This window comes from Bactrocera latifrons, unplaced genomic scaffold, assembly GCF_001853355.1.
Source record: "Bactrocera latifrons isolate USDA-ARS-PBARC rearing strain unplaced genomic scaffold, ASM185335v1 scaffold_22, whole genome shotgun sequence".
Lineage (NCBI taxonomy): Eukaryota > Metazoa > Arthropoda > Insecta > Diptera > Tephritidae > Bactrocera > Bactrocera latifrons.
Window position 1 is genome coordinate 249,813 of NW_017535741.1, and position 22,268 is coordinate 272,080.

Genomic DNA, 22,268 nt, shown 5'->3' on the forward strand with positions numbered 1-22,268 from the left:
TTTATTTGAGTTAACACGACGTAAGGCTTAAGTCGACTTTATAAAATTCTTAAAAATCCGCTTTTTTGATGAGTTAAATGAGATTAGCTTCGGCGATAAATCTTATATGTTAAACCCATAGACGACGGCAAGCGACAGGCAGCCTACGTCCAATATTAAAATACACACATTCTTAATGCTACAGTTTTTAGCCAACAGAACGACTTCACGGCAACAGATACGCAGTTGCACTGCACCGGGCAGCGTAGTGTTGCTACTAATAAGTGGTAAGTGAAATGTAAAATTATTCAAAGCTCTAACATATGTAACATATTTAACAAACAGAAGCATAAAATAGCTTTGATATATCATTTGATTATTTGACATTGATAATTTAAAATAAAGAATCGGCCTATTTACTTATTATTTCAAGTCAACCGTTTTGGTACGGCAACAAAGAAGTTATGTTCATCAGCTGTTTGATATGTCACTGCCGTCTTCAAAATGTTTAGGAAGCTTTCTCAAGGCCACTTTCAAACAAATAAATTTCACTGTCTTGCAGTCGCCTATGTGTTTAAAGCTTTAATCTGACGAAAATTAAACTTGTGATCAAAATCGACATAAGCACTTTTGTCTTTTAAGCATAACATACTTGTGAAGGTAATTACAAAACAAAATTCTATAAAAGATTTTCAAAAATAACATAAATTATAAATAATCATAACTACTAAAAAATATAGTTTAAATGAAAAATATTTATTTCAATTACCGTCCTAAGCCTTTCGTATTGACGTGCGGTTTTATTTATTTGGCGCTCTAATGTCATCGGAGACTCAATGAATGACAATCTAACCGGAATTACGAATCTTATAAAATCAGATAAAACCTTAAAATATGTCCAGCATTTTCTATTAAAGGGATAACACTGGTACTAAAATATACAGATATACGGTGGTTCCAAATAATACAGTAGCGCCCCGACAAAAATAAAAGAGTTTTTCATTTACAAAAATTCAAATCTATCAGAGATGATCAAAATTAACCAAACTATCAATCTAAATAAAATATATTCTAGACTCAAACTACGAATTGAGTATTACTCGAATTCTTTATATTTTCGATTATTTGTCTCCGAGTCTATGGTATTCAATTAAGAAGTCGAATATTTTGGCAACATTGACCGAAGATAAACTTTTCAAAGGAAAGATTTGCACTCCTGTTGTTCAGTACGATACCATAGGTATATATGTATGTATAATGCGGAATAATCAGTATTACATGGAAATATTAAAAGTTCAGTGAACGAAATATTTTTTCGAGTAGTGATAATAAGAAATTAGACCTCATACTTGGAGAGCTTTAATTTATTTATGTTATGGTATCTGTCAGCCAATTTTTCAGAGTACCAAACGAAATAAACATTCGTTTTTTTACACACCTTAATCGGTACATATTTTATTTTTAAGTTTCGAGCCTATGTCTCTTCATTTAGCTAGCTATTGCTTCCAAAATTAATAGAAATGCAAATGTCGAGTTTTCGGATGGAAAAATATTTCATTTCGGCGGTGACGACGAACTTAATTATTATTTCCACGACCTTAGAAAAGAGAAACTATAGCCGCGAAAGGGGAAAAATTACTCCAGTTTCAAACATCAAAAATGGCTGCTTCTTCGTACAAACAAATACTATGCCTTTTCGCAAGTTTCCGATATTTTCAACCAATTTCCTAGAAATGCCAACTTGATAATCCAATCTACGCCGCAAGGGTGGATTCAGTGATTCAGTTCAAAATATGAGTTTGTTAAAGGGGCCACCCTATTCTCCTGACCTTAGTACATATAATGGGAAACGTTTGGCAGTGGATGCCCTGCAAGGTTTATGAGTCAGGCCGTCAATTCCATGAGCGCGAGTCCTTTCTAATAGCGATAAAAATTGCATGGAGTGAGATATTCTTGGACTACTAAAAAAGCCTTTATGATAGCCTTCCAAACAGAAATTTTCAACTACCCTAAAGGAAGGAGGCCGTATACTAAAATCAATAATTTGTAAAACTATAATACCCAGTCACACTTGTTTGGTTAATATACATACATATGTATAAATAACTCATTCTATTGGGACTACAAACCAAGCTTAAACGGAGCTTCTGCGATGTCTAACCGAAAAGATATAGGCTTGTTTCTTAAAATAAATTAATATACGTATTCAAACGAATCAGAGTATATATGTATATGATATGCTCATTTTAAAAAATAAAAGTTTTTAATTCTTTTTTTTTTAAAAAAACTATCTCCCAAGAATCGTGTTCAACTTAAAATATTGGTTCCACAAATTGACTGAAGGCCATTAGCAATAAATAACTAAAACATTTTGTATCGCTAAAACTCAAAAAAGCATTGCTTAACTATAGTATAGTGTTAAAATTAACTAAATAAAATAAATTATTAAAAAATAAATTGTTTCCAAAATCTTATTTTTATATACACATTTATATATAATGCAGGTATGTTTGAATTATATACATATCGTCACGTGAAATGCAAAATAACGTATCATCAAAAAATTCGAAATAGAGTGTCTTATTGATTACGCTTCACTACTTCAAATTACATACATAATATTACATATGTTCAACATTTTCAGGTTCTGCGGTCAGATATAAACCAGTTTTAACCAATACTAAAATTTTCTTTCACTCATGTTCCATTTTATTTCGTGTTTCATTCATGCCACTGTAAATTTCCGAAAATGTTGTTACGTTATTTTGCATTTCAGGTGAAGATATGTAAGTCATACAATTAAAATAACGAAGCCAAAACATGATAATTTCCAATCAAATTGTATTTACATTAAATATTTTTCATTTAAATATTTTAACTGTACTTCTTCATAATGAAAAATCGCAAATGAATATATGGTACTCACAGGTAATTTATCACTTTGTGTCTGACTAAATGTCCCCACCGGCACCAGGCCAGGAACAGTCATATTTCTGCTATTGCGCGCATAGCCACGCGCTAATACTGTATAATTGCCTGCGGCATCACCATTCTCATCGATATACACATGATAGCTGCGTGAGAGGAGAGAGAAACGCATTTGTAATTGATTCTATTCTTAATATTGGAAGTAATTTCCAATCGATATTTGAATATATTTGAAATTATATCTGCATACTAAAAAGCTTTAAAAAATTCTACATTTAGATGCCGGCATGAAATAATCATAAAATAACAGTAAAAACCAATATATTCGCATATTTTGTGAACACCAAAAATAGAGAATACTTAATAAAAAGGTAAATTCTGAAAAAGGAGATTTAATTTTCTATAACAAAGTGTGCATTAAATTTAGATTTGACGATGACGACATGAAATTGGTTTGAATGCCACAAAGAGTTCGAGTATGCACATTTACGTTAAAAAGAATAGCAGTGAAAATATCAAAAACAAAAATTCGGTAATTTAAGTCCTCTTTCTATATAAATGTATTCCAGAGAAAATTCTACATTTCCCAGCTGTATATCTGAAATTTCCACAATAAAGATATTGAAACCTGATATGAAGAAATTTTAGAAAAAGTTTGATGTTGATCACTTTGAATTAAATATATCGATTTAAATTTCGCACAGGACCACCTACCTTTGAAGAACTCGTTTAATGAAGAAATCTCAGCTAATGACAGCCATTTTGTATACAAATATTTTTATGGCTTCATTTATGGACGTACATAAGACTTTAAAAGTAAAAACTCGAGGAAATCTGTCAAGACTCAACAACGAAAATTTAATAAAGAATTTGGGAAAATCACACTCCCGATTCAGTTGACATTTTTTTTAAAAAGATTTGAATAAGATTTTTATTATAAGAAACCCTTATGTAATATTAGTGAGAACCGAATACTCGATTATTTTGTTAGTTTTATTTTCAAGTTAAGTATTGTAGGAAATAAAAAATGAATGAAGAGCCGGAACAAAACTATATATGTACCTATTCTTAATTTGGGTACAAGGTTGAGCATTTTGTTTTGGTATTGGCTGAGGTACCAAATGAGCAGAAAGAAGTTAAATATTTTAATTAAACTTTGTACACAGAGTTTTTTTTTTATTTAACTTCTTTCAACAAATAAGTTTGAAAAAATAGTTTAAATGAAACCAACATATTAATTACTTTAGGGTATTTTAGGTTTTTAATCTATATAGAGTTTTCTTTTAGAAATGTGCTTAATTTTAACCGTTGATAGACCAGACCAGTCAAAATGACTGTTTTCGGTATTTCAATTAAAAATTCCTACCACATGTAGTATTTTTTTCGTGATGATATCATGAATTTTCTAGTTATAACTAAAGAATTACTTTTATAAAGTTTATATTACTGTATATATGTATACTGTATGTATTTAACCTTTAAATAATAAAGACTGGAAACTCCAAAACACTTCCTTTTTAAAAACAGTCATTTTGACTGGTTTGGTATAAATATGTATACTTCAATCGCTGGTATATTTAGTGTTAAGCAATTAAGATACTTCCAATTTTATTAAAGTGCTTTTCTTTCTATCAAAAATATCCATTACAAAGCAGACGAAGAACTGTCTTATATTTGTTACATGGGTACTACATGGGGTTGCATGCTACTAACCAATTATATTTAAATCTTTACTCAGTATTCTTGTATTAAATGGCAGTCGTCTATCAACCTTCAGCCTATTCTCCTTACTTATGCTCTGAGATATCCACCCTCAAGTGAAACAAACAGTCTGTAATTAACAAAATCGGTATAGGGGTACATGGAATATAAAATAAGAGGTAATAGAAATGCCTCCATACTCGTATATTTATATATATATATTTTTTTTATATTTCCTCCACCAACCACTAAACTATAAAACCAAGACAACGTTGGAAAATGTATACTGGTTTAAGACTCGGACTGCTATTACTTTTCACGCTATTGTGCTGAGCGCCAAACAGTTACCTTATGTAAATAGGAAAAAATAGATATTTCTCCTTTCTTTTCGACTCACCCCATGGCGCTCAGGTATTTGGAACCTTTTATGGCCGCAATGAGTGCCGTGCCATTTTTCGGCTTGCCACCTGCTTCCAAAACTTTTATTAGCGCATTTGCATACAAATGAACGGCATCATAGAGATACGCAGCTTCGGCGCTGATCTAAAACAAGGAAAATATTTAGCAAATGTAATGAAAGAGAGAATTGAATAAGGGAAGGAATGAAATGGCAGAAAGCAACAAATTCCTAGATTTTTATTTGCGTGTAAATCTTTAGTGGATTTGCCCGTGAATTTTATGCTTAAATAATCGTTACTCACCTGCTTTGAGCCGCCAAAGTAGCCTAAAGGATTGGGGAAATTGAATGGCGGCAACTCCATATATTTGTTAACCTAAGACCAAAAGAAACAGAGAGGGAGACAAAAATGTATTAATGACCAAAACGATTTATTTATAAAGATTACTTTGAACATTAAATATTTCATGCACGTCCACACGCTTGGTACAGGCCTCATTCCTCGATAATTTAACACATAAAACAGCATTTGGCAACCATTTGGAAACAGAACTTTGTTAAAGCGGCGAAAAGTCCCTTCATCAACTAAAACGAAATCTTTTCTACCATATTCTTGTGTAGGTTAAAAATAATTGTAACTTCACAAGATGTGATCTCTTTTGCATTGGAAAGTAAGTAATTTGAAATATGTTTATAATTATAAGTGTATCTCCTTCACGAAGTTACTGCCAAATTGCATTTATTTTAGGAAACCCCACATCAAAGCAATGATAAGTTAGAAAATTTTAACTTTTGCCGTTCTCTTTGCATTAAGCCCGATTTTTTAGCTTAACATATGCTTAGTGCTCAATGAAAAAAATACCTCTTTTACACATACTATTTTCTACAGCCACCAATATAATTCAATAAAACTTTCATTGCTTCTTTACATATGACGTCCGCCTAACTCCTTTTACAATATTGGTTTTCTGTAAGATCACTGAAAGCGAAATAATCCTTCATTGTACATATTGGCTAGTAACAATAGTAAAAATATTAGTTTTTGGTTTCTAAAGGCAATAAACATTATTTTTTCAAGCCTTCCTAATTAGTAGTTCTGGGGTGTATTTACCACTACTACCCTTACTACCATCAGTATTCTCATTTCCACGCTCGATAATTGTCACTTGGATTAAATGGGATTATGGAACATTCTACAAACTCCATATGTATGTATATAGTACATACATATCTATACATGAAGCTAGTTTTGCTAATGGTTAGCACATTGATTTCGCTGGTTTAATCTTCATATCACAGTCAATAAATCCATTTTACACAACTGTTAAGTAGAAATCGACTTAACGGAACTGAGAGTGTCACTCATACGAATACGAGTAAATAAATACTCCCTAAATTTGGTTTACTCTCCAGTAAAAGTATGGCACAAAAACCAATGCAATTAGGGACATGATCTATTTTGGAGAAGCGACATTCAAATCGCTACTCTAAACTGGCGTGGTTGCCACTTAAGAAGAGTTCATATACTTAAGCACGGCCAACATTCCGGAAATTATTAAAAAATATCATTCCAGAATACTATTATTCTGAGTGGTTGAAAATTAATGAGTTATTGTGGTAAAGATGACGGTTAAAAATTACCTTTTTTAAATATTATTTTGACAGGATTTTGCTAATCCAGTCAATATGATCGTTATTCAAAAACCCCTACCTTCAATCATAATTGGAAGAATGAATCCCGCAGAACTTACAAAAATCATTTTATGGCATAATTTCTCTCTAAATTACATCAACAAAAGTAACTAAGCTTTTATTTATATACTTGAATTACGCAAATATATTCCTATAGATATTGCACGAGCTCTATTTTTTTTATAAAACTCATGGGTTTGGCCTACAATCACACAACCTGACAAAGAAATATATACATATAGTACATCGGGTATTTGTCAACAAGTTTGACCGAAAGCAAAACCTTGTAATCCACTTATGTTGAGTGCAAAAGCAGATATTTACATGCTATGGATATAATGCTCTACGTATATATGTACATACATTATAGTAATTAAAATAAAAGTTAAGCTTCGGATCAAACTGATAACAAACGACAGTGAACCGCAAACGCTCAATTGACGATAAGCCACGGAGAGGACGGATAATTATTTTTTGCTTTAATGGTAGAAAATATACGTTGTTCTACAAACATACATACATACATACATACAAATAATTGTATATCCATACGCTACTCACTTCTTTGGCAAACTTAGCGAATGAGACTGGCGCCGTTGGAAAAATTCCCACGTATGATTGGAAAGCCACTTCGGCGCTCAAGTCGATTTTTTCCAAGAGCAAACCGCGCAGGTACTTATCCGGATTTGCTGGATCATATTGCTCGATGTCGATGCCAACAACAAAGTATTCACCTTTGGCCAACAAGCCTTTACGCTCCAAACTGACCATCAGACCGACATGCTCGTAGTAATGACCGAGTATGAGATAAACTGGAAGGAACAATATATTGACAAAAGGTGAATTAAGTATGAAATTGGGGTAAATGTATTGAAACGTGCGGAGCCGACTACATTTAACTCGGTGACATTGGAAGCACACATAGAATATGTAATTCTGTTAATATGACGCTATGGAACATGGTTAAGGTATATTTAGAAGCTCTTGAGGGAAAGGCTAAATTCGCTTCATATTGCATTGCGAGATTAAAGTTGGTAAAATAATTGTTGTCTTCGAGACCATATACATATATTATAGACATATATATTTGTTTAATTCGATCATATGTTTTTTTACGTTATCACAAGAAGCAGTACTCATGTCACAATGAAAAACTAACAATTCTGAAATATATAGTAGATATATGTATAGTATTTCTAAATATTTTGAGATCGATTTAAGTTGAGGGTTTGAGCTGGCTACTCTCACCCTTCCTCTTTTAGATTTCAAAAAGTTCTAAATTTTTAAAGAAAAACGCTTTTCGACCGAAAGAAGACACGAGACTTTATTCTATTCGGCAAAGATTTGTTAGAAAAACGAAAATCATTACAGGTAGCATATGGGAGTTGTCTATTATTATGCCACATACTAAAAAATTGTTTCCTGGATTTCATTAAACTACCTCACATACAATCACTAATCATATGGAACAAAGTCAGCCGGATGTTCGAAAATCCTGTATTAGTTATGTGGGGACTATGCCAAATTTTCACCAAATTTATCTATATTAGGCACACTGTTTTGAGTAAAACACACTCTCTCATTTTATAAGGGAAAACTCAAATATTGGCCGATATATCTAGCATAAAGTCATTCAGAATTTCGAAATCTTTAAATTAAGTATATGGGTGCTCAGAGGAGTATTGAGCCGAATCAATCAATTCTTGATACACAGAGTTACTGTTGTCAGAAAAGTATTTCAATTGTACTACTTCTTATACATTGACCGATATTTTTGGTCAACAGTCAACAACACACATAGACACTGGAACGTTTCCAGTATTTTTGTCTTGTAAAGTTTTCGTCGGATTTCGGCAATTTTTGGTTATGAGGTGACATACTACAATGGAATTATTAGTGCAAAATTTTGTCCCGTTAATTAATTAATTACTAATAATAGTTAATGGAAAGTGAAAGAGTCAGAGGGAATTTAAAAATGTCTTATAATTCGCTGTGAATTCGCTCATTTTCACACTGTAAAATAAAAACGACAGAAAATGCCACATACGCATTCACCTAAAACAGGGCGGTGGCATACCCATTGTTCAATTTTGACTCCAGCTTCATTAAAGCCCTATTACACCATCTCGCGGGTAATGTCTTTTACGAATTTAGTTATTGATTTTATTAGATTCTAACAGTGCCGTTATATGGGTTACCTTCCGATTTCATCCATTTTCACATAGTTGGGAGGGGTTCATATAATATATAACTTGTTGTAGCACTAGTGGTTTAAAAGATATGTACATTTAAATGATACTTTGTAGCAACAGGTTGGAATAGTATATTAGTCACTGTGACTTTCAGCTATGCCATACCTGCAAAATCCACCACCTTTTTCCAAGGCATGCTCTGCACATACATATGTATGCATGTCCTTTTCTTCGTCCTTTGTTGTCATTATCCTGCTGCAGAAATTCTCATCCGTTTTATATGCAGTTTTGCAGAAATAGTTTACTATTGGTTTGGTTTAGTTATCGCTTCTCGGCCTTATGGCTAAGATCAAAGTGTAGTATCTGTTCTTATCAGCTTAACATCTGATAGATCCTCCATCGGAGGGCAACAAATGTTAAACTGATTTTTGGAAATCGACGGAGTGTTTTAGGGGCTTGCTCCACCTCCATCACGGGTTGGCCCGGTATTGCAGTACCACCGGGGATTCGGCCCAAATTATTTAATAAATTACAATTACTTATTCTCTTTATAAAACTGTAACTTAAGGTAACTTCAGTTACAATATGCTAAACAGACCATTCTATACAAAATTAGTATTTTTGCACATTTTTTAATTAATCATATTAAACAAAAAAATTATTTGTTTTTGCAAATGTACGTTTTGTTAATAAAAACGTTCATTCAAACTCAGAGGAAAACAGAAAACATCATAAATCTCACTTCAGCAGATACGAAAAATATTGCAGATGATTTTTAGGAGAAACTTTTCGATCCACAACGCGGTATGCCAAAGAGCTATTACTTTGAAGCTTACTTCGAAGTCGCAATATTTATTTGACAGACATATTTCTCGGTTGGTCCTTCACCACCTGATCACTCTAAAAGAGTGGAGGTTTTCCTCTTTTTCTGATTCCCCGGCGGGTAATGCGTCGAATACTCTTAAAGCTGGAGTGTTTTCATCCAATCGGACGACATGACCTCGCTACCGCAGCCGCTGTCTCTTAATTAGTTGACTTATGTCAATGTCGTCTTATAACACCTACATACATAAATCTTCTGCAGAACTTTTCCCTCGAAAACTCGTAACGTTGTCATCGCCCATGCACCATATAGCAGGACAGAAATAATGAGCGACTTTTGGAATTTGGTCTTTGTTCGTCGGGAGAGGACATTACTTCTCAAATGCTTTTGATTTAAGGCGGACATTGTTGTTAGTGTTAATACTGGGTCCAAGAAAGACGAAATTATCTACGACTTCGAAGTTATGACTGTCAACAGTGACATTGGAGCATAGTCGTGAGTGCGACGACTGTTTGTTTTATGGGCACCGTCCACTACAAGATCCATTTGCTCCGCTTCCTTTTCCAGTCTAGAGAAAGCAGAACTAATCGCGCGGTTGTTAAGGCCAATGATATCAATATCATCGGTGTATCAGCAGCCATACACTCTTATAAAAGATTGTGCCAGTAGATTGAAGAAGTGACACGATAGAGAGTCGCCTCGTCTGAAACGTCTTTTGGTATCGAACGGCTCGAAGAGCTCTTTCCCGATTCTGACAGAGCAGAGTGGGTGGGTATCTGACTGCAACAAAATAGTGGCCCGAGTTGATGTTAGGACCTCAGAGCGTACGCACGTCTAAAACACTGGAGACATTAAAACGGCTGTTTTTTTTTTGCTACTAAGTGGATAATTGTTCTAAGATCGTAAGCTGTGAGCTGCTTGAGCCATATAAAAAAAAACGTGTCTGGCCACTCCCAAGTGAATGGCTCACTTACGAAAGCTTCTACATATCACATTGTGACTTCACTTATTTATTTTAAATATAGCTTCTTAAGTCAATGCAGAATATTATCAGGCAATATCCAAAAAGACTTCCTTCAAAAATTAATGGAATTACGGACAGCGTTGCCATTTTGTACATTCAGACAAAACTTGACAGTTTCATACTTTGATTGTTAATATATTTAAGTACGATTACGATTCTTTTGGCGCCGCGAGTATAATCTGAAATAGGAAAATCTGTGGATTAAAAAATGTATACACATATATCCCTCCCCAGACTTGTCGTTTACGAGATTCCACAATTTTATATGCAATTCACTTTTAAGTTTTTTTTTTATTTACATGTCATGACAAATGTGTTGCCACATATTGTGTTCTGTTCATATTTTTTTGTCGAACTACTTTCTGCACTGGCGGCCGCGCTTCAAAAAAAAAAAACCCTGGTCGGTCCAACACCGGGATGTTCATAGTTCTTTTGTGTTGAAAATTTCGGAGTTTCCATTGGCAATATTAAACCGGTATTTACTAAATATTTTATAACATTTTTCTATATTTTTTAAATAATATATGCTATATAATCATATATATATATGAAACAATAGTTCATTTTGAATCCCTCCCGACCCTTATTGGAAAGAGGAAGGATCGAACTTTTTAATAAACCCCTGCTCGACCCCCTAGAGCCCCTCAGTGTTTTTGCTAATTTTTCCATACAAACTGAAACCAATGCAACCCAGGCAACATTTTTGTATGGACAAAGAATCAAAATAAAGAAAACCAAAATGTAATCGTTAAGAAATGTAAGGACTTAATTTGTTTTATACTTAAATTTGTAAAATAATGCTTCACCGGGATTTCCTCCACAGTATTTTAGCTTTTCATTCCTTTCTGCATTGGCGGCCTCCGGCCGCGCTTTNATTGAACACCTTTTCCTCCACAGTTTTTTAGCATTTCATTCCTTTCTGCATTGGTGGCCTTCGGCCGCGCTTTAAAAAAATAACCCTGGCCGGTCTAACACCGGCTTCGCCATCCACAGTATTTTAGCATTGAACACCTTTTCGTGTTCACTTCATACATTTATTGCTAAGTGGGTTTAATCTATTCCCTTTTGTTGTTTCCCTTCTCGGTAATTTGACAGTTCAAATTAGGCAGTCATTTTGGTTTTTCGCATTATTGAACTCAATGCAGAAAAAGGTGTGTTTTATTTAAAGATTTGCAAAGAAATTAAGGATCAAAAGTAATTAAAAACATTACTAGTGGTTTTTATAATTCATAAGTAATATATGTGCGTGAAAATGTATCCATAATTGGTTTGGTACAATGCACAACAGATGAAAATACACTAGCATATATTTAGAAATTTGCAAAAAAATAGCATTTTTTAAAGTGAATTTGTGGAAAAATTTGTGAACAGATTTTTATAAGGTATGTTTTAAAATAAAGTTCGATAATTTAAGCATACATGCGTGTTTAAAATTTTCAATTTGGTTCTCTCGTTTAGGTACGGTGAGCCAAAATTAACCGGCGCGATACTAAACACAACCCCTACTTCAAACTGAGAATAAAAAACTTAAAGATGATTTTTCGCATGCCAAGCGCAAACGTGAATTTGAAATAAGCGAGTTAAAAGTAAAACTAGCTAAATCTRAGTTTTACTACAAAAATTTTGAAGAAAAGTTAAAGGGGATTTTTACGGACGGTCAGATAAAAAAATTGAAAAACGGATCCAAAAGGCAAATTTGGATGCAGACTGACATAGCCAACTCTATTACACTATATTCTGCTAGTGCAAAGGATATAGGCACATTGTTGAATCGGAACAAAGCAACAATTCATCCACATGGGTTAACTATTTGAGTAAAGGAGCTTTGACGAAGCCTACACCACAATTTGTTGAAAAAGTGGCACGGATGGAGAAAATTTTTACGGATATCAATAAAGATTCTCTTTTTGCATGCAAAGGTTACATTCAAATGCTCATCGACCCTAACCTGCATGCAATCAAGAGGCTGCTTAAAAGTTGTTTTTTAGATCTCGAATGTTCTTTGAAATTCGAAAACTTAATGCCAATATTGCGAAACTCAATTATCAAAAGAAACGTAAAATAAGCAAATTTAAGAAATAAATGTATAGATTATATAAATAACTTTTAATATGACTAAAATATAACTAAAAATATTTAAAAAGAAAAAAAACTGCGTCGATTCATAATCAAATAGCAGAATAAAATAAAAGACATTATAAAACCTGAATTGTTTAATTTAAATATTTCTTTTAATTTTAAGTTTTATGTTAAGTATTCAAATTGATATATATTGTAATTATTTTCATATTTAACTTGCGCTGTGATTTTAGTAAATGAGTTAATTTTTCCATTTGTTGTTGGGTGCGTATTTTAAATAGAACAATTAATAAAAATACTTATATCGCAAAAATAATAATAAAAATCTAAAATCCCGCGGACTTTCAATATTTCATTTCATTCCTATAAACAAAAAACCAATCAATTATTATTAACAAGCAATATTTACTTGCTACTCACGCTATTTCACGAAATTTATGAGCCGTGTGACGTACATAGATGCTCAGAATAAAAAACTTTGTCTCCCATCCGCGCAACCCTGCACTCTACCATTCTTGCATACAATAAATATTCCCAATCAAAAATTAAATGTATCAATTATCGGTTCACAATCAAAGATCGCGAACCCTTCAAAAATTCCTTTAGACTCATTAGAGTGCTCCTCTCCACGGAAATCTTTAGTAAAAGGCGAAAGATTTATTCGACAACTGAAGAGAAGCCAGAGTGATTTTAATAACTGATGACATAGCTATTAATACCAAATGTACTATGAATGGTTTGAGAAGTATAATTCATAAACGAAAACTGAACAAATCAATGTTAGCACGAAGTGGATGAATCACAGTATTTTAAACGTATTCGAACGTAGGTAATGTGGTTTTGTGGGCACACTTTCGTTATGGCTAGGGTAGGTAAACATTGCACACGCTATCTACTGGCGTACATACATACATACTTACGTTAGTTTGAACCAGATATGTTTGATTAGTATGGATGATGTAAAGCAATAGTTGTCGCTAGCCGCGAGGGTACGGCTTACATATTCTTTAGATTAAAAGGTAATATTTTAGTAAGATAATTATTATTTAGCGCTCAAGTTAAAGGCAATAAACCTGCCGACTGTAGTTGGAAAAGAAAACATTCCAATAAAATATAAAGCATGATTTCATGATGATGAGAGTTCAAGGTCAAATGGAACCCCGGACCAGTCGTAAACACCTAAAATAAGGGGGTAAAAGCTTTTTTCGTAATTTGCGCCGTTTACGAAGATAGGTACCTGCCTCTGTCATTCTTCTAATATGCAAGTTCTTAAAAGCTGATTCAACGCTCGCAATACTGTTATTTTAGGTTTTATTTTAGAGGGTCCAAGCTAAACAGTTATAGCCCTGACAGACGAGCAAAATTAATGCGCCTTAAGCAACTAATGGGCATTGAATTTTATGATGACAGCAGCAGATTTGTGCATTTAGACAACTGATAGTGAAATTTGTTTATTTATTTAAAAAAAAGTGAAATAAAAATGAATAAGATAAGGTATTAATAGAATTTTTGGAAAATCAATATAAATTTAACGAAAAATTTTGTTTATTATTAACTACGTCAAAAGATAATAGAGTGAAATTAAAAGCAATAATTGATTGTAATGCGGAAAAAATGTAAGAAAAAGTTAAGAATATTGGATAAATAGATAGCAAACTGTGCGTTATTTATTTTCTGCTGTATTGCGAAAGTTCCTTTAATGTCGGCTTTGTTTCGAGAAATGGTCCAGTTAAATAGCCGCCAAGACCATGCGATATTCTATATCGCCTATATTATTTTCCTCGGGATTATGTTAAAATATTTATCTCAATTAACTAGCATCACACGAGGTATTCGAAGACAACATACAGCGCGGGCATGGAAAATTGTCATAAGTGACAGTATAAAACTTTATGCATAATAAAAAACCGAACTTATTCACATCGCTTTACGTGGTAGACCCTTATAAGTAAATAGTGTATAGCAGCTCACTAGCGCACTACTAAATTTACTCAATAAGTATACATACATACACACATACAACTATTTACACATGAAGTCTACAGTAGACCGCGATTACGATGCCGGCAAACGAACGAAGCGAATGCCGAATAGCAGGCGGTTGAAGCAGTGAATAGGCGGCAATCGTGAACGTAGCAAATGTGCCGTTGATAACAGGTAGTTGGCAAATCGTCGGCTATGTTTAAAAATAGCCACAGACCGCATTTGCTTTGTAATATTTTTCATTCGCATTGAATTTGGTGTTTGATATTCGTTTTCAATTCTCACTATGTTAATTTGTACTAGAGTTGAAATGCTTTGCTATGTGGTATTATAAGTTATCGCTTCTCGGCCTTATGGCTAAGATCAAAGTGTAGTATCTGTTCTTATCAGCTTAACATCTGATAGATCCTCCATCGGAGGACAACAAANAGTTATCGCTTCTCGGCCTTATGGCTAAGATCAAAGTGTAGTATCTGTTCTTATCAGCTTAACATCTGATAGATCCTCCATCGGAGGACAACAAATGTTAAACTGATTTTTGGAAATAGACGGAGTGTTTTAGGGGCTTGCTCCACGTCCATCACGGGTTGGCCCGGTATTGCAGTATCACCGGGAATTCGGCCCAAATTTTGAATACATGACAAAATATTTGGTTTCTACAAACTGTGTGTAATGTTGGGAAGACGTTAAATTATAATGAGTTTATTGAATCGAGAGCAGGAATTGTTAAGTGTTCAGCTCATTAATTTAGTAGTCATTCCAATATTGATTAGCGGAAGTGATGATTAGCTGAAGACGATCGTTTCCATGTATCTTTCTTCATAGCAGGAACAGTGGAACGTAGAATCGTGGCCCGTGTCAGCTGATACGACCCATCTATGGTATGGTATTAGGCAATGGCAACATTGTTTAAATGAAAACAAACAAAGGTGGCTGATTTCTGCGTGTTTACCACGGGCGGCTCAACTTTTAACACATTTTGCTCGCTAAGGAAGGAAAAGGGAGGAAGGCAGTAGCGTTAGCACTGTTTCTGCTATTACATTGCGCACCCATAAGATAGGTCGTATCAGCTGACACGAGCCACTGGTCTACGTTTTTGGCTGTTTGCGCTATAAACCATATGTATGGAAATTTCTATTTTAATCTCCAACATGTCAAAAGTGAAAAATATAACTATTTTAGGAAAAGCGAGTCATGCGGAAATCAAACGAAGAATGCCTTAGGAATCCTAATTCACATACTGCACAGGCGGTCATTGGAGGTGAAAGAGCAATTGCTAAACGTCAAAACCTCCTGAACTCGATCGGCTTCATTTATCAAATAAATTTTTTAGTTACATACATTTTTTAAATTAAAATAAAATTGAAAAATTATGCTGTTCAATAAAATAGCAGTGGCTATTAAATCAAAGGATAAAACTGAAAATATAAAAGTAACAGTAAATATTTCATATTTAATATGTTTCCTTACGTCTATATTCTGTTGTAAAGCCGCTGTTGTTCATAACGGCTAGGCATCGGCGTGGCATGAAATCAATAAGGTCTCTACAACGCTAGCATACGAGAAGCAAGCTCACACCACAACTTTGAGTCCGCCATGCTTAACTGTCTTTGTGGTGTACCTTGGGTAGTATTCTGTGTTTGGAGGACCACGAACATACCGCCAAACAAAACAATTTTGCTTCGCATCCGTAAATTAAATATTGCGCCACTTTTCGGCGGGCCAATACACACATATGTATGGATGTATGGTCTTTCACAAATTTAATCCTACACTGACGTACTCTCAAAGGGGTACTTTTCTCAGACTCCTTGCCTTCCGTTAGATTCAATTCATTTTTAATTATTTTTGACGAAGGCTTCGCTTTGCTGCATCGCTCTAAACTTCAGCATTGAGTGGTGAATTTATCAATACTTTTCACTTAAAAATGCCCTATTTATTACCGCTCTGTTTTTCGTTTTTAAGGATTTTTTTAAGTAATAATCGAGATTCCTGTTTTATATTTTCTTGTCCCAGCAATTGATATTAATATTTGTGTTTATATGGTATAAATAGGCGAATCATCTTTAGAAAACTATTTCAATATCGAATTTTGAATTTTCGATAGATATTTTTAAACCGTTTTAAATTGCTAAGCCTTCATCTATCACTAAATCATCCAAGCAAATCTAAAACCAAGGCTAAATAATAATTGTTTCAATTAATGATTGCTGATAACTCATACATATTTGCGCAAAACTTGTATTGACGTATGTATGTATATTGTACAAAGCTGCTAATAAATACAAAAATTGTATAAATATACAAATATTTGTAAACAAATTGTTCTAACAATTGTATCGTCTTGGTGCATCGATAAAATGTTTATGACTTCATCTGGATCGACAGCAATATATCCCAAAGATGGGTAGAATTTTTGTCGTTAGTGGATAGTTTTATAGAGCGGAGATTTGTTCCGTCACAATATTTCCACGGTTTCAAAACTTTAGTTGATCATACCATTCTGTAGAAGGTAAGATGCGTGGAATAAATATTGCGGCTACGAAGTAAGCTTCACTTGATGCATTTTGTGTATTTTCTGTCGCATTCTTGGAAGTGCAGTGTCGAAAAGCCTTCAGCATACTGTGATGTTGAACGAAAAGTTTCTCCCAAAGAAACATCTGCTGTGTCTCGAATTTGCGAAGGGAGTGTGTGCTTTGATTTTTTCTCAGCTTCCCAGTGAATTTATTCGACTTTATTTTGCACACAAAAGGGACATTTTATGATTAATAAATTTTTTTAATCTGGAACCTTTTTTATTGAAAAACGTACATTTTGCCGGCTGGTTTTTATAATAAAATAACCGTTCTTCGCATACTCAATCAAATATGTTTAAAGAAATTTTGAAAATTCACAATTTCAAATTGTGTCAAAACAAAAAGATACGTGTCCAACATTGTGCCTCCAAGACCATAAAAAACGGTTTTTCATGAAATATCTTTGAAAGTAAATTTTGGATAGAATAGTCTATTTAGTATATAGTAAACAAAGAAATAAAGGAATTAATTAAATAATTTGGGCCGAATTCCCGGTGGTACTGCAATACCGGGACAACCCGTGATGGAGGTGGAGCAAGCCCCTAAAACACTCCGTCTATTTCCAAAAATCAGTTTAACATTTGTTGTCCTCCGATGGAGGATCTATCAGATGTTAAGCTGATAAGAACAGATACTACACTTTGATCTTAGCCATAAGGCCGAGAAGCGATAACTAAACCAAACCAATAGTAAACTATTTCTGCAAAACTGCATATAAAACGGATGAGAATTTCTGCAGCAGGATAACGACAACAAAGGACGAAGGAAAGGATATGCAGAGATACACACATCTATACATATGTGCAGACCATGCCTTGAAAAAAGGTGGAGGATATTTCAGGTAAGAAGCAATACACAGCTGAAAATCTCATTGACTACTTTTATTTTTGTTATTTGAAGCCAAAATTTAGTCTCGTGTTTCCTCTCTTCTTCGGTACTTTTTAATGCACAAAAGGAAGCTTTGTCCTAGCTAAATTCTACAGTGTTCATTCGGTATTGCAATCAAGTAAGTACATGAAAAACGTTGCAATACAATATGTAACCAATTTCATACAAGTTGCTGAAAAAAAATTTATAAATAAATATTTCGTCAAATCGTCAAGCATTTTCGGAGAATTTGTAGAAAGTTGGCTGTTTAATTTTGTGTTTAAGCTTTGAATGAAGAAATAAAAAAAATTGAAGCACTTTAATGCGTTACTATTTGGTAAGTTTTTCGTGTTTTTATCATTGATGGAAACCTATAATCACATACATTTTCAAATTTTTTTGTAGAATATGTAAAAGTAAAAGGCTTCACCGAATCGGAGTATGCTCACCAAATTCAAAAAAGCATTAGACTCGTCAAAGGCCGTTTGTTTAAATATCATAGCTTAAAGGAAAACCATTCCGTTTTATACATGAATACTTATTTTCATAACGAAATATATCCATGCACTTTCATAAATAAAGCAATGCAAATTGTTTCTATTCCACTATTTACCTTGGCATAGAATATTTATTCGTTAACTTTGACATCGGAGAATTCCTCGTCAATATGGTAAGCGAAAGAGGTGATCTGTTACTTTTCGTAGCACATCGCCGTGTTAATTTTCATCGGTCGGAGTAAGCGATACAATCATACTGCATCGTTTACCTTGCTCGCTTACCAATGTCTACCATACCCTCTTGGTAATAGCAAAGAGAAAATTTTACTTACTGCGGGTGTTTTTGTAGGTTCGCTCTACTAAGTCATCGAAAGGATTCGCCATGAAGCCGTGATGATAGATGGTATTCCACGTTTCAACGTCGCGTATGTTGACGCCCGCGTTGTGTAAAATATTTTGTATGGTCTCTGCGACCGGATGGTAGGGACTATGTGGACCGTCCAGGTACAAAAAGGAAACCTAGGAAAGTTTAAGTTTAGATTAGAGCGAAACTGAATAAAGGTTGATTAACTCCACACACCTGTGTCCAGTTAAAAGCTAATAACAGCGATACCACGGATTTGGAGATTTGTGTGTCGGGTGGACGCGTACGTGCAAAGGTGGGAAAGTCCTGTTTGTTGGAAGTGTCGCGATGTATGCAGTACTGAAATATTATAATTATTTCATTTTCTAAAATATTACGTATAGTCAGTTGTGTTGGCTTACGTAGGAAATCATTGGCAAATTGAAGGCGGCCGCCATACGTCCCTCATGTACACACGTCTCTTGCGGTCCAATATAGCCAGCTACTTGTCGTGTCCACAGCGAGGCCGTTTGCCGTATACTCGCCACTTCATCACCGTATGTTTCCGCCACAATGAATTCCAATGAGTGACCGAGCTCCTTCAGTTTGCCGGCATTCACCTGCGACACGGCAAGCGTGATTGCGCCTGAGATGGTAATGCCTGGTGGGTGAAAATTAGATATTTTAATTATCGAAAAGAATAAATCTATTTACATATACGTAGTATAAAATATAAAAAGCAATGTATTCTTATGGATTTAGAGATCGGTCCCATTTTAACATATACATGGATATTTTGGTGAAATGTGGCTTAGATTCCAGGCACTCGAAAAATCGATAATAAAGTCGCGTTCAGAATCACTGATCTTTCGAAACTATTTAAATAGTTGTGATACTATCATAATTTTTCAAGGCATCGGACTATAGATTAAAATTAAGTTTGAGGAAGGGATTATGGCTTAGTATACTTGATTTAACTTTATGTGCTTCGCTTAGCGGTTTCATTTGCAAATACAGAATCAAAACATGTTGAGTTAAACTTTAAGTGATTATCTTGTTTTACCTTGAGCACTCTAATTATGGCTTTAAGTCAATTCCATTCTAACCTTTTAAGTGCTTGTATATGTATATCCGTCATGATAGTCTTCTTAAATGATATAAACCGTCTTTTCGGAATTATGTTTAAATTGGAGCAAAATCCGACTCTATTTAACGTATTTATATGAGTGATATCTTCGAATATATTATTTTAAAGGTGCGCTGCAATAGCTTCCTCGAGAACATTTAGTTCAATTGAGTTAAGAATTTTCTCCCACTCACCTGGTCGCTGATAATCCAAATTTCCCGGACTTCGTTGTGATCCGGTTAAATAACCCAAAGTGAATACCTCTGCTGCTGCTTGGCCGATACAGTTACGTTTGATATTTGTGTTTGTTGGTAATGGCAAGATGTTCAAATGAAAATCACCAATTAATAGTAAAAGGATAATTACAAATAATGATCGCGATAACGATAACGATAGTAAATGCGTCGCTGACGTGCAGGGGAATGTCTTCATTACGTGACAACAACAATTGTGTTAATTTTCGACTATCCAAAACTGCTGCGTTGACAGTATTTCATAAAAATAATATAATATATATAATTTACACTTTCAGGTGTGGTGAGTTTATATTTAAGTGTGGTAAATGCTCCCACTAACTTTTCAAGCCTTAAATAATTTTCTCACTTTAAGTGCTTTTGTAATTTAAGTAAATTTGGCACGACATAGACGATTTGTTGGCAGTGTGGTTTGCTTGCTGAGCGGCAAAGAAAAAGCTGCAGCAAATTCAGCATTTCGATATTTTTTCTATAATATATTATTTATTTTATTAAATTTCCATTAATTTTAAGTACTTTCTTAATGCAATCTACAAAATACAAGCTTAACTCTTCTTCGCTTCATTATTTTTTGCACTTAATGTTTTTGTTTCCACCACTTTATTTTGTTGTTTGTCATCATTTTCCTTTTACTTTCACTATTCCTCATTATTTTAATGATATTTGGCCAGTACCCTCCCTCCATCCGGTGGCCTCTGGCAAGTAGTAAACGTTCTTGTTGCTCTGTGCACTTTCTAGAGACATTTTGTTTATTCGTTTTCTTAATATTTTCCTAATTTCACGCTATCCTTCTTTTAACTTCGCTGTGACGCTTTGATAAATGCATACATACATATGTCACCATCTTGAGAGAGTGATTACTTTTGTGGTCTTGGCACTTTATGTTAGCCTCTAATATTCTTACTTGATGTCCGTTCTTCAAATAATACAATTACTCAATTTCCTTTCAGTTGCCCCACTTTTATCTTTACTACATCATTTATTTGGCTTTCATTGGTTTTGGTTTCGGTGTTAGTTCATTTCACTTTTAGGACCTTCGAATGTCTTACTGGCGCTCATCTACGAGGAGAGATATTTATGTGTGTATACATGCGTCTATACACTCATACAAAGCTATCAAGATTAGCTAAAAATAAAGAATAAGTTCAGTTAGCCATTAAAAGCATTCAGTAGCTTTAAAGATCATAAATGAATATACATACATAATTACATCTACATAAAATTGTGGTAAACATAACTATTTTATATACTGAAGATATGTCGTCGCAAGTACCAAATTTAATCTATCTCAATTCATCTTTAAATGACCTTGAAGAGTTGGCCCACTCCATTTAATGGAACATCCAGTTTATATAGTACCTTGGACAATCTCCTATAACTTGTATATAGCGCATATTTATGATCTGGGAGTTTGTTTTGATATAGGGGTTTTTTCATTGGGGGGGATCAATATAGCGGAATTAGCGTAAATAAAATATGCCAAAGTAAAAAAAACAGAAAGGTTGAGTTCTATTTTCAAATAATATAAACTAGAGTCTCAGTGGCATTTCTTCCAATCGCAAAGTTTTTCTCAAAAAATCTCCAACATACATATGAATATCGGAAGATAGTATCTCTTATTATTGTATTAAAGCGAGAGTGTTATTCGAAAAGTGATTAGAGGACATTGCTATAAAATACAATACAAATATAAGACTTCCAAATACAAAATATTCCTTATGGGAACTTTGGTCAGTTTATATGGCGGTTACATAGTGATTATGGTGATTCGATCCCAATGATTTCTTCGAAGAATGCACTATATCCA

The 22,268-nt window shown here is 33.9% G+C and overlaps 1 protein-coding gene across 1 annotated transcript in view; it reads right to left on the minus strand.

The window, feature by feature from the left end:
* The window catches only part of LOC108968560 (guanylate cyclase 32E), a 32,006-nt gene extending 10,427 nt beyond the window's left edge, over nucleotides 1–21,579 (minus strand). The window contains exons 1-8 of the mRNA XM_018932680.1: nucleotides 20,402–21,579; nucleotides 19,504–19,742; nucleotides 19,319–19,441; nucleotides 19,071–19,257; nucleotides 7,259–7,509; nucleotides 5,310–5,381; nucleotides 5,006–5,151; nucleotides 2,906–3,053 (exon numbers count right to left, since the gene is read on the minus strand). Of these exons, the coding sequence (XP_018788225.1) occupies nucleotides 2,906–3,053; nucleotides 5,006–5,151; nucleotides 5,310–5,381; nucleotides 7,259–7,509; nucleotides 19,071–19,257; nucleotides 19,319–19,441; nucleotides 19,504–19,742; nucleotides 20,402–20,639 (1,404 nt within the window). The 5' untranslated portion in view covers nucleotides 20,640–21,579. The remainder of the gene's footprint in view (nucleotides 1–2,905; nucleotides 3,054–5,005; nucleotides 5,152–5,309; nucleotides 5,382–7,258; nucleotides 7,510–19,070; nucleotides 19,258–19,318; nucleotides 19,442–19,503; nucleotides 19,743–20,401) is intronic.
* Nucleotides 21,580–22,268: the final 689 nt, after the last annotated feature.